Source organism: Ursus americanus, chromosome 21, assembly GCF_024610735.1.
Source record: "Ursus americanus isolate L20-20 chromosome 21, mUrsAme1.1.p, whole genome shotgun sequence".
NCBI classification, from domain to species: domain Eukaryota; kingdom Metazoa; phylum Chordata; class Mammalia; order Carnivora; family Ursidae; genus Ursus; species Ursus americanus.
In genome coordinates, this window is record NC_142147.1 from 55,057,752 (window position 1) to 55,071,063 (window position 13,312).

At 50.5% G+C, this 13,312-nt stretch overlaps 1 protein-coding gene across 3 annotated transcripts; it reads right to left on the reverse strand.

Annotated features, from left to right (window-relative positions):
* Positions 1 to 956: 956 nt before the first annotated feature.
* On the reverse strand, positions 957 to 8,559 carry LOC123787025 (cationic amino acid transporter 3-like). Of its 3 annotated transcripts, XM_087853374.1 has the most exons (12): positions 8,549 to 8,559; positions 5,401 to 5,774; positions 4,518 to 4,676; positions 3,569 to 3,746; positions 3,268 to 3,380; positions 2,881 to 3,103; positions 2,590 to 2,729; positions 2,389 to 2,491; positions 2,011 to 2,213; positions 1,656 to 1,822; positions 1,244 to 1,352; positions 957 to 1,078 (listed from the first exon to the last, which is right to left on the reverse strand). In XM_087853374.1, the coding sequence occupies exons 1-12, from the start codon at positions 8,554 to 8,556 to the stop codon at positions 957 to 959; spliced, it is 1,899 nt and encodes a 632-aa protein (XP_087709500.1). In that variant the 5' UTR covers positions 8,557 to 8,559. The 3 variants fall into 3 exon arrangements, with proteins under 3 accessions (XP_087709500.1, XP_045645409.2, XP_087709499.1); XM_045789453.2 differs by lacking the exon at positions 8,549 to 8,559 and having other exon boundaries at positions 5,401 to 5,788; XM_087853373.1 differs by lacking the exon at positions 8,549 to 8,559 and having other exon boundaries at positions 2,881 to 2,954; positions 3,564 to 3,746; positions 5,401 to 5,773.
* Between the last annotated feature and the right edge of the window lie 4,753 nt (positions 8,560 to 13,312).

Here is a 13,312-nt window from a genome sequence, read left to right on the forward strand (position 1 = left end):
GAGTTGTTCACCCCACAGGCAATCCTGCCCTTGGTTATCTCCGACATCTTCAGCATCTAGAATCTCAGTTTCAAGTGTTGTGTTCTGATGTCTTGACTTTTGGTTTCAACCAACGGCACCCAGGGATCAACCACCATTACTTCCCACACCGCCCCACTTCTGGCAATGATGTTTTCTTCAACTCACAACTTTTCCTCATCAACCCGACTGTGTAACTCTAAGAGTACCACGGAAACGTAAAGAAAGACGATCACTTACACAAGGTTATAAATCAATCATATCTCAATAAAGCCGGCAGGAACATAAAAACCAGTTCTCTTGGACATTATGGAATGATCCACTTCATCAGATACTATGCTCTTTCTTCGAGTCTCCTTTGTCTGATATTAACATAGCTATCCCAGCTTCCTGTGACCACTTCCAAGATGTGTCTCTTCCCTTCCAATTCTTTGGGGGCGCCTGGCTGGCTCAAGTGGGTAGAGCACACGAGTCTTGATCTTGGGGTCATGAGTTCGAGCCCCACGTTGGGGATAGAGATTATTTTTTTAATTAAATTTTAAAAAATAATAAAGTACAATTCTTGACACAATATAGAGGTGAAACGTGTGTTTTCTTCCCATGTGGCAATCTGTGTTTTCACTGCAAATAGGCACAAGAAGGCACTTCTTACGTGCAGGTGGTATCTTTTATTCCTTCCTCTGTTTGCTGGTTACATTGCTGGTACCTTGTGAAAATTCATCTTGCTGCACATTTATGAAGTATGCAATTTTTTGTATAGCATGCTTTTAAAAGTTTACTTAAAAATTAAACAAGACTAAAGGCAGCTTCGTCCCCTGGCAACGAATACAGAGCTCTAAACGCATCCCAACTTGACACTCCATAGAGGCTCAAAGTCTCCCTTGCACCAGAAGATGCCTCTAGTGCGTGGAGCAATTCTGCGCAGCATCTATTTCCTGTTAAGCTAATTCAGCACTAGGGATGTTTTTGTCAACAGCTGGGAAGCTTGAGGCTGGTGGCTGTTGACCACTCTCCTTCTCCAAGCTGTGTCGGATCCCATATCCAAAGTATATGGCAAATCCTAGTAGAGAAATGAGACAAATGATGGAAAAGTAGGCTTTCCCCCCACTTAGAAGTGCCCAACAGGCCTTCTACTGTGGCCTCTGAGACAGTTTTGGGGAAAGGTAGTAGGAAGAGGGCTGAGTTGCAGCCCTTGAGAGCCTCTTCTCCCCAGAAAGCCACTTACCAATCAGCATCCAGATGCCGAATCGGGCCCAGGTCCCAGGGGTCATCTGCATCATCAAGTAAACATTCACGAAGATGCTTAGCAGTGGGAGCACAGGCAAAGCAGGGACCTGCGGGCAAAGTCAGTGCACCCTGAACACAGCACAGATGTCTGAAGGGGAGATCCCCACGCCACCAGGGTCCGGTCCTACATGGCACCTTCAGGGCCTACTCCTATCCCACTGGGCGTTCCCGAGGGAGTGGGTGTTGGTCAATGGAGGTAATCAAGTACTGAGTATGGGTCAGGGAACAGTTCATTGTTTTAGCAACGGACCACCTTCTTCCCTGACCCAGCCAAGAGTGGTAGACTTCAAAGCAGACAGAGTTCATTTGCTCAAGGTGCATCGTCTGGGGACACACGGTCAGTCACCTACCTTGAAGTGAAGAGGAGCGGGGTTCTGGGGCTGCCTCCAGATGACAAACGTGAGCCCAGTAATGAGCAGCAACAGCAGCACAGCCCCTGTGGTGTACGCCGGGTCCCCAAACAGCACAGGCCTGGGCCACTGGGCCAGCAGCAGGCCCAGGATGGTCAGCAGGAGAGCTGCACGGGGCAAGGTGCAGGAGAACAGGTCCAACTCCAAAAGCCAAACATGTCAAGACCTTGGGTCCCACCCCACCCCAAAACTGCCCCCGTCAAGAAGGGCCACCATCTCGCTGAGCCTCCTCCTTGGCTCCCAAAGACACAAACTCCCACCCCCTCCCACCACAGACAGAAACCCCACTGCTCACCCAGCAGTAAGGCACATGCATAGACAATGCGGCCAGATTTCAGAGTCGGGGTGGTGTTGACTGGGTTACACAGACTCGCCAGAGCCTGTGGGGGTCCGGCTTCAGGTACAGATTCCGAAGAACCTGCTTGAGGGGCAGGCTTGATCTCAGCTATTTCCACCTCTGTTTTCTCGTTCTTGCCGAAATTCTCGTCTGGCTGGTACCTGAATGAGAGGTATCGAGGCAATATGAACACCAGCCCCCACTCATCCAACATCAGGCAGCCTTCCCGCCCTGGGTGCCGCAGTACACGGAGGCAGCATGGAGCAGAAGAGGATTAGCTCCTCACCAACCCCCATGAGTCCAAGAACCCCCAGTCAAGACACAGTGGAGTCTCACCTGAGGACAAGAACGGAAAAGACCACCAGGGAGTAAGCAAGCAGGGTCCCAATGGACATGAGGTCCACAAGATCACTGAGCTCGAAGAGGAATGCCATGAATGCTAGAATGAGGCACAAACGAGATGGGGGAAGGATGAGGAACCACTGGAAATATCCAAGGTAAGGAAACCGATGGAAGGAGTGGGTTTTGTTTCCTCACCTGCAAAAATTCCAGACACAATGGTGGCCATGATGGGGGTGTGTGTGCGGGGATGAATCCGGGCGAGTCCCCGGAAAAGGAGCCCATCGTCGGCCATTGCATAGATCACTCGAGGCATGGGGAACATGGTACCCAGGAGGCTGGAGGAGACAACGGGAGTGTACGTGAGCTCGTGGAGGGGCAGGACAGACCCCAGCCGGCATGGGGCCAGGTGTCTCTCCCTCTCCTCTCTCAAGCCCAAGGGCTGGGATACCTGAGAATCTCCCAGACAGGGAGAAAGCAGACACTGACCTGGATGAAAGAGCACAGAGGGTTCCAGCAGCCACGGTGTATCTGGCAGGGGCCCATCCCACATGGAGAAACGCCTGTGGCAGGGGGCTGCCGGGATGAATCTGGTAGTAGGGCATCATGAGGGTGAGTGCCGCCGAGACACCAAAATACGCCAAAAAGCAGATGAAGAGAGAGATGATGATGCTTAAGGGGATGGAACGCTGAGGATTACGGGCTTCTTCCCCTGCAGGATGGGCAGACGTTGTGGGTCAGGAAAATACGGGGGTGAAGGCACAAAATCCTCTTCCCTCTTCCACCTTCAGAAGCAGGCTACCCCCCTACCAACCCTTTGCCCGAGGGCAGCCCAACTGTGCCCACACCCTTGATGGGGCAGAACGACCGTGTCACCTGTCGTGGCAATACAATCGAAACCAATGAATGCGTAGAAACACGTCGCTGCTCCATGGAGAATCCCCTCAAAGCCAAAAGGCATAAACCCTCCAGAGCCCAGAGGGCCCAGGCTGTGGTGAGAAAGAACAAGGGAGGACACGGGGACGTGTTCAGCCATCTCTACTGACGGCTCGGTCGATACCGTAAGTCCTCCCTCACCATCTGGATCCACCAGCCCACCATACTCCGCTTCATTCCCCACCGTGTTCCCAGCTGTACTCCCCACGCACTCTACCATGGCCAGGGGTGCCCGCCTAACCTAGAAGTGTCATTGGATGCAGACATGGCCAGTCTGTAGTCCTGTTCAGTGAGCTGCCAGTGGTGCAGATCTCCCTTCATGAAGCCAGACAGGATGACGAAGCTAAGAACCAAAAGGTTCACGCCCGTGAACACCTTGGTAACCAGGGCCGACTCACTAGCTCCCAGGACCAGGAGTCCTGCGGGAAAGACGGAATACGAAATATCCAAAATAACTAAACCCATACAGACGGAAAGCAGACCGGTGGTCACCAGGGGCGGGGGGGACAGGGGATGGGCAGTGCCTGCTTAGTAGCCAAGAGGGTTCCTTCTTGGGGGTACTGGTGCTTTTGGGGTTTGGAACGACATGGGGGTGCCCAACACTGTGCCCTCGAAGATGGTTAATTCCTTATCGTGGTAACCAGCCTGTGATACACACATGATGTACACCTGGAGCTTGCACGATGTCGTAGGTCAATTAAATCTCAGTAAAGCTGGCAATAAAACGAAGTGGCTGATTTGATGTGATGTGAATTCCACCTCGATTAAAAAAACCTTTGGTCTCAGTACGAAGGAAGAAATCTGTCAGTCTAAGGAAATGATGCTCAGCTGGGGGTGATTTTGTTCCCCAAGGGTATTTGGCAATGTCTGGAGACATTCTGACTGTCACGATTTGGCGGGTGGGTGCCACCAGCATCTAGGGAGTGGCAGAGGCCAGGGACGCTACTCAGCATCCAGCAATGAATGAAACACACCCACACACATACGCGCACCCGTAATGCACAGGACAGCCCTCCACACCAAAGACATTGATCCAGCCCAAAATGTCAGTAACGCCCAGGGACAGAAGCAGAGGTCTAAGACTTGCCTTCCTGTCTCTCATCCCAGACCCTCCCTTCCAGTGCCGCCCACCGTTCCGTGCATGGCTCCCCCGCCACCCCCCGCTCTTCCCACGCTAGACGATGCCTCACCAGTGAGCAGCAGCACCAGGCCCAGCGCGAAGAAGTCCAGGTGCGTGGCCAGCACGTGGGGGACCTGCAGAGAGAAACCTCCCTTCAGGAGCAGAGAGACCTGGTTCCCAATCAGGTCGTCGAAGGCGGAGCTCCAGGCCCTGGCCACACTGGCGGCACCTGCGGGGGTAGGAGGAGGAATGTTCACGGGCAAACATAAACTGAACTCCTGCTATGCGCCATGGGATATCTTTTTGGGGGGATGGGGGAAAGAAGCCCGACAAAATGCCTAATGTCTTAGAGTTTCTTTTCGTGGGGTGGGGAGAGCAGACACAGATGATTCATAAAATAGGTCAACTATTTAATATGGTTAGAAAGAGGTCGAGATTATGTCAGGCAAGAAAAGAGGGAAGCTGGGAGGGACAGGGGGAATTTGCCTTCCCAAACTTTTTTTTTTTTTTAAGATTTTATTTATTTATTCGACAGAGATAGAGACAGCCAGCGAGAGAGGGAACACAAGCAGGGGGAGTGGGAGAGGAAGAAGCAGGCCCATAGCAGAGGAGCCTGACGTGGGGCTCGATCCCATAATGCCGGGATCACGCCCCGAGCCGAAGGCAGACGCTTAACCGCTGTGCCACCCAGGCGCCCCTGCTTTCCCAAACTTGTCTCGCTCTCTCCCACCGGAGCTCTGCCTCCCCACGTCCTACAGCCCCCATTCCTGTTGTTCTAGGAAAGCAGGACAGAGTTGAGTAGAATGAAGTTTTGGGGTTTTCCTGCGCTACAACCCACCTCCCCCCACAAGGCGAATAACAAAGTACTCACAACAGAGAGGGAAGCCCCAAGGCCGTGCCTCTTTCCCTGACCTTGAGTCCCTCGCTCCCCCCACCTTCCCTCGCCATCTCACCAATGACATAGGACAGTATGAGGTTCCAGCCGGTGATGAAAGCACACAATTGTCCCACTGTGACATAGCTGTAGAGATACGCAGAACCGGAGCCTGGCACACGGGCCCCAAACTCCGCATAGCAGAGCCCGGACAGCACAGAAGACAGGGCGGCCACCAGGAAGCAGATGATGATGGCCGGCCCCGCTTTGTCCTTGGCCACCTCGCCCGCCAGGACATACACGCCCGCTCCCAGGGTGCTGCCCACACCCAAGGCCACTAGATCGAGGGTGCTCAGGCACCGGGCCAAGCGACTCTCAGCCCCCTCTCTCGGACCCAGGGGCCGCCGGCGCACCAGCTTCCGGCCAAACCGGCAAACAGGCTGACACAGCATCCTCGGTGGAGTGGAGGAGTGGAGGAGGAGGCCAATATCTGCAGAGAAAACAAGAGAATACCGTCAGGAATGTCCATCCCCCGTGGCCCTGGGAGTCGTCGGATAGAAGACCGATCCCGCAAAGCATGGTGACAGGACAACCTGGGCCAGTCACCCATCTCTGCGCCTCCGTTTCCTGTTTTCTCAAACGTAAGTATGACTTTTAGTACGTCTTGAAGTTACTGGGAGGGTCACTTGAAAAGAAGCAAGCAAAAGCTCGCAGGACGGGAAAGTCATCCCTGTTAGCTGAGGGGACAAGAGCCTGACCCCGGGAGCCAGACCATCCAGGTTCTCACATCAGCCATCCAATCTCGCACGAGCTACCTCCCCTCCATAAAACAGGGAAAGATCATCATTATTGTCCCTGCTCCCTCCCTCCCTCGTTACATGGGAAGCGACGCCTGCTTTGCAGGGCTTGGCGATCCGAGAGCTCCCACTCCACACACGTCTACACCAAGGATCGTGCAACCCAACAGCTTGCCTCATCCACCTGCAGGGTAAAATGGAACTGGAGTCCTGAGTTGGGGCAGAATGAGACGGAATTTGCAGGGAGAGACGGACTAGCCTGGGTAGGGCAGAGCAGGAGACCTGAGTGACCTCCCAGTCGCCTGGAGGGAGGGAGGACCGACCTTGTCTCCGAGGCAGGAGAGACAGGCCTGCTGCTTGCTCCTTTGGGGCACGGAAGGTCTCCTCACTGCTCTGCTCTGCGGGGCAAGGCTGAGCCAGTCAACACCAGTTATGTCAGGGGCTTCTGCCGACGATAATCCAAAGTACAAGTTCGGCGTTTTGGTGAAGAGCAAGGATTCACGAGCCAGGAAGCAGATTCAAAGGATCTCGGCACCACGGTAACCAGTGTGCCACCGCGTGGCCATCTACTCCTTCCTTCCCTAACGCTGCGGATGAACCCTCGTGCGCCGTTACGAGGAGCCTAAGAGGGTGCGGCTGCTGTGGGTAAGGTGTGGGTGTTCCAACCATCGAAAACGGAACTACCATATGACTCAGCAACTCCACTTCCAGGGATATATAGCCAAAAGAATGGAAAGGAGGGTCTCAAAGAGCTCTGTGTACATCCCTCTTCATAGCATTATTCACAACAGCCAAAAGGTGGGAGCATCCCAGACGCCCACCCACCAGCAAGGGATAAACCACGTGGTGTATACATACAAAGAATTTTTTTTTTTTACTTTTTTTTTTTAATGTAAGCTCTACGCCCAATATGGGGCTTGAACTCACAACCCCGAGCTCAAGAGCTAGCTGCATGTTGTCCCGACGGAGCCAGCTGGGCGCCCCCAACGGAATATTACTCAGCCTTTAAAAGACAGGAAATTCTGATGCATGCTACAAAATGGATGAATCTTGGGGCACCCAGCGTCTGCCTTCAGCTCAGGTTATGGTCCCAGGGTCCTGGGATCGAGTCCTGCATCGGGATCCTTGCTCAGAGGGGAGCCTGCTTCTCCCTCTGCCCCTACCCTTGCTTGTGCTCGCTCGCTCACTCGCTCTCTCTTTCGCCAGAAAAAAAAAAAATGAATCTTGAAGACGTCATGGTAACTGAAATAAGCCAATCACGAAAAGGCCGCTGTGAAGTTCCACTTCTAGAAGGACTGAGAGTCGTCAAATTCATGGTGACGGAAAGTGGAACCGTGGTTGCCACAGGTTACGGGGATGGGGGGGGGAGGCCTTGTTTAATGGGTACAGAGCTTCATTTCGCAGGATTGAAAGAGTCCTGGAGATCGGCTGCACAATGTACATTCAAGAAATGGCTTAAGGAGATAAATTTTATGTGTATTTTACCACCATTTTTTTTGAAATCCTGCCAATAGGGCGTTTATGTGGTTCAGTTGGTGAAGCGTCTGCCCTCAGCTCTGGTCATGATCTCAGGGTCCTGGGATCGAGTCCTGCATCAGGCTCCCTGCTCAGCAGGGAGTCAGCTTCTCCCTCTCCCTCTGCCCCTCCATCTGCTTGTGCTCGCTCTCTCAAACAAATAAATACAATCTAAATAAGTAAAATAATAAAATAAAATGCTGCCGGTGTTAATAATGCAAGCAGCCTCACTGCGTTGCCACCGGTACCAAACGGATGACCAAATGCGAGGCTAAGATCACAAACCCCCTGTAAGGTTTAATCTTCACTACTGTTTGAACACAAGTCAAAGAAACCGAGTCTTTGAGCCCCTGGACAATATCCAGCCTCCCCCACCCCCACCCCTTACACACAGTTCCCAGCTCCCTCTATGCGGAAGACGGGCTCTCCCATCCTCCACCCCACAATTGGGTTGCAGCTCTCTTTAGGAGTGTCTGCACTGTGCCCCCGGTCTCCTACAGAAGAGGGGTCACCCAAAGCTTACCGGGGGGTGGGAGCAGACCCTGGAGCGCGTGCGGGGTCAGTCAGCAGAGCGGAGTTCCGCCGAGCCGGGCGGGAGCTCATCCAGCTCTAACACCAAAGCTGGGAGCCCACAGGCACGCAAGGCAACTCTGACTGCTGGGTCGGTGGGGTGGGGACGGGTGGGGCAGGGCCCTTCTGCAACAATGCTGTCCGACAGGGACGCTCCCGTGGTTCCACAGAGTTTTAAGCCTTTTTTTTCAATTGCGGTCAAATACGCGTAACATAAAATTTGCCATCTAAACCATTTCTTTTTTTTTTTTTTTTTAGATTTTATTTTTATTTATTTATTTGACAGAGATAGAGACAGCCAGTGAGAAAGGGAACACAAGCAGGAGGAGTGGGAGAGGAAGAAGCAGGCTCATAGTGGAGGAGCCTGATGTGGGGCTCGATCCCATGACTCCGGGATCACACCCTGAGCCGAAGGCAGATGCTTAACCACTGTGCCACCCAGGCGCCCCTGAACCATTTCTAAGCGTAAAGTTCAGTCATATTACATACATTCATATTTTGTACAACCGTCCCCACCATCCACGTCCAGAACTCTTCATCCTGCAAAACTGAAACTCTGTCCCCATTAAGCAACAATTCACACGTCCCCCTCCCCCAGCCCCTGGCTGTCAGCCTTCAACTTATTCAAGTTTCTGTTCTATGAGGTTGACCTCTAGGCACTTCACAGAAGTGGAATCAGGCAATAGCCGTCCTGTCGTGTCTGGCCTCTTTCACTTAGTAGAATGTCCTCAAGGTTCATGCGTGTTTTACCGTGTGTTAGGTGTTCCTTCCTTTTCAGTGCTGTGTAATACTCCTTTGTGTGTGCATACCACATTTTGCTTATCCATTCAATGGTCAATGGGCATGTGAGGAGCTTTCGTGTTTTAGCTACTGTCAATAATGCTACTATGAACTCAAGTGTACAGATATCTTTTCCAGACCCTGATTTCCATTCTTTAAGATATGTAACCAGAAGTGGAATTCCTGGGTCATAGTGTTGGGGAGCAAGAACTCCTGTCCCCTTCAAGGGTCCTTCTAGCTGGATGCAGAACCAAATTGACATGAGACAGATTAACAGGACAAAATCAAATTTAATAGGGTATGTCTGGGGAATCCACATACACGTGGAAATTCCAAAGACAGTCAGGCAAGATGAGGCATATGTGTCATCCTGAATGAAGGAGAAGGGGGTTGGAGTCTGGGATTTCAGAGGGAAGGGATATAGTTCACAGGGCAATATGAGCAGATGTTTTGGGGTGCCTGGGTGGCTCAGTCGGTTAAGCACCTGACTCTTGATATCGGCTCAGGTCATGATCTCGGAGTCATGAAATCGAGCCCTGCACTGGGCTCCACACTGAGCAGGGAGTCTGCTTAAGACTCTCTCTCTCTGGGGCGCCTGGGTGGCACAGCGGTTAAGCGTCTGCCTTCAGCTCAGGGCGTGATCCTGGCATTATGGGATCGAGCCCCACATCAGGCTCCTCCGCTATGAGCCTGCTTCTTCCTCTCCCACTCCCCCTGCTTGTGTTCCCTCTCTTGCTGGCTGTCTCTATCTCTGTCAAATAAATAAATAAAATCTTTAAAAAAAAAAAAAAAGACTCTCTTTCTCTCTGCCCCGACCCTGCTCACACGTGCTCTTTCTCCCCTGCCCACCCCCCCCGAAAAAAAAGCTGGTAACTAAATGTTTGCCTTGCCATCCAGCTGGATCACTCAGACAAAATTTATCTTTGCTAATAACCTTTACTCTAGAAAGACCCTCCGGGGTGCGTGGGTGGCTCAGTCAGTGAAGTGTCTGCATTCAGCTCAGGTTGTGATCCTGGAGTCCTGGGATTGAGTCCCCCAATGGGCTGCCTGCTGCTTCTCCCTCTATCTATGTCTCATGAATAAATAAAATCTTAAAAAAAAAAATACCCTCCAATTTAGATTCTTCTATGTAGTTAAGGGAAGGGTAAAAGTTTCTCTTGAGCCCTCAGGGTCTCAACTGCCTTTAGCTTAAAATCTACACACAATATGGCACATTTGGCTAGGGTGGGGGGTGCTGTCCTGGACCCCTTCAATATATTCCTAAGATGTTTAAATGCTTGAATCCATTTGATCATCAAAGCCCCTGAGAAGTAGCAGCTATATAACATGGGACCCACTCACAACCCTCCTCCCTCCCAGTCTTCTTAGGCTCCTTGACTGTCCACCGTCTGCCCATGCCTGGGACACTCGAGTGCAGGAGACCTCCAAGCCGAGCTGGGCTCCAACCAGAAGAAGGGGAGCTCTGATGTTTGTTAATTCATACAACCAAAGCATGTAATGAGCATCGCTCACCTAGCACGTGGGGACGGGAAAAGACAGATGAGGGTGACCCGATCCCGTTCTTCAAGGAGCTCAGTTTGCTGGGAAAGCAGAGCATACAGAGCATCCAGACCGAGAAAGAAGGAGAGACCTGGGTGCAGGAAGGGTCACGGTGCAGCCGACGCTGCTGGTGAAGGACTGACAGACCAGATTACGACATCCCCAACGTGTTGAAAAATCAAATCCCCAACATGCTGAAATGCGGGGTACGAGTCACCAAAATGGGATTTAAATGCAGTAACTCTTCCACTAACTTTCAAAAAGCCAGCCATACAAGCTGTTGTGGAGAGTTGTGCTTGGTTGTGTGGAAACCAACTCAGAAGCCCAGGGTCAAGGATTATTTTAAAGGGAAGCCTTCTGAGACTCAGCAGACGCAGAAAGAAGGCTTCTTGGCACTTGCCTTATCTGACTCAACGCAGAACACTCTATAATATAATGCTCTTCTGGTATGGTACCATTGGGTAAACTTGTTATCCTCGTACAAGATCCAAAGATGCTTCCAACGACCTCCAATTGCTGAGCAATGAGGATCAGTTTGGATAGAGATCAGGGAGTGGCTATAACAGGTCCTTGATGTGTGCCATGACATGGAGTTTACACCCCAAGTCTTTCACGCATATACAAAAAGAAAGGTTTATGATACTCAGGACAGCTGTGTAAGTGGTACTGAAAGAGATATTTTTAGATTACTGTAGACTTTCCCAGGTTGGGTTCCATGGGAGTGGTTCTGAATGGTGTTAGTCAAATGACACACACTTTCCTCATTCAGAAAAGCTTAGCACCCATTGTATACAATTCCCATTTAATTCCTGAAATTCTCTTAAATACCTACAGTGGTTGGTCTTGGGCAATTTTTGTTCTCATTTTTTACTGTGATATAACTTACACATTAGCATTGTGTGAATTTGAGGTGTGCAATTTCAGGTGTTGGTCTGATCCATCTGTATACTGCAATCTTGAATTCTTTATCGGGGGGTCACAGAATTCTGCACCCTGGAGCTCAGATACACGGCTTTCGCTGCCGTAATGCCATGATGCCACCCACTCTTGCCTTCTTTTTCTCTGCCCATGTCTTTCGCTCATTCTTGTACTGAATTACCTTTTCTTTTTCTGTACTGATTTGCAAGGCTTTTTTTAAAGATTTTATTTATTTGACAGAGAGAAAGAGGCAGGCAGAGGGAGAGGGAGAAGCAGGCTCCCCGCCGAGCCCGGGATGTGGGACTCAATCCCAGGACCCTGGGATCACGACCCAAGCTGAAGGCAGACACTTAGCCGACTGAGCCACCCAGGCACCCCATTTGCAAGTTCTTTATCTGCTGTTGCCTATGTTTTCCCACGCCGTGGACTGCCTTTCCCCTTTCTCAAGGTTGGTGTTTTTTTTTTTTTTAAGAACAGAAGTCCTTAATATAGTCTAATTAATGTATCTTCACTATAAAACTCTATTATGTCCTTTTCAGTAAATCTTAGCTTACTCCTAGATGAGCAAAATGTTCTTGTATGTTGTCTTCTAAAAACATACTGTCCTGCCCTCTGACTTTAGGTTTGTAAACCATTCATATTGGATTATTGTGTATGGGGAAAGATAGGGTCAAGATCCCTCTGTTATGCCCTAACGTGTGGCAATGGGTGATTTTATTTGTTCTGTTGATCTGATTTTTAAAGGATGCATGGAGATTCAGAATTATGCTATAGGGAATGTCTTAAATAGTCTTGATTAACACAAATCCTTAATTTTAATATAAGAAAATATTTCAGTCTTTTTCCTTTATGGTTAATATTTTTGTCTTCCGTTTAAGAGAGGATTTCCTAGTCCGGAAGTCATGATGATCTTCTGTAAGCTTTCATGCCCTGCCTTTCACATTTAAGTCCTACAACCAACTAGAATTAATGCTGTGTATAGGGTGAGGTAGAGGTCCAAAACCTTCCCCCCTCCCCGTATGCATATTCAGTGGTCCCAGCGCCACTTACTGGAAAGACAGTCCTTCCCCACTCCGGCAGTGGTTGTCAAACTGCTCACCATGACAAATTAGTGGATGATGAAATCAGCGTGTTATATTCAGATTTTTTAAAACACAGACCAAGAGCCAATCAGAAACATCAAAGCACAATTGTCCAAATGGGTGGTTATGCATACGTCTGTGTACTGGGTCATGTTGTAAAGCCACTGATATATAGACCCACCAGTTATGTGTTCTGTGCTCCCGTGGAATCTATTCAACCAGGTGTTTCCAACGACCAAGATGCTTTCTTGAGTACAGAACCCGTCCCCACTATGGGTCTATTGAATGCACTCTTGACCCCAACCCAGGGATTTCCTCAGCGTCTCCAAGGCCCAAAAACCCTTTAAGATAATCCCTGAGCACCCATACTCCAGATCATATTCAGAGTTCTCTAAGCTGGATCTTGCTGACCACACCACAAGGCCCTTATGGAACTCCGCAGAAGAGCTTCCAGGATGGATTCATTTCTTTCCACCCTCTGCAGAGCTCCTGATCTTTCCTCTTTCTTGCAATCTCTTCACTTCTACTTCACGTCTCCTTTACTCCATCTGGAAATACCTAGCTAGGAGCAAATGTGGGGGGTCCTCTTCATTTCATCTGGGATGAAGAGATGTGCACCAAATGTCAGTGCCCGGAGGCAGCAGCTGCCTCCTGAAGGATGAGGAGAACTCTCCAGGTGCAGCCCACCCTCCGCACATTCTCCAGTCCTGGTCTAAGAGGGGACGGACTCCATCCAGATAGAGGAGGGGCATAAAAGTTGTCGCAGGAAGAACAGCAGTAAACTCTTAGA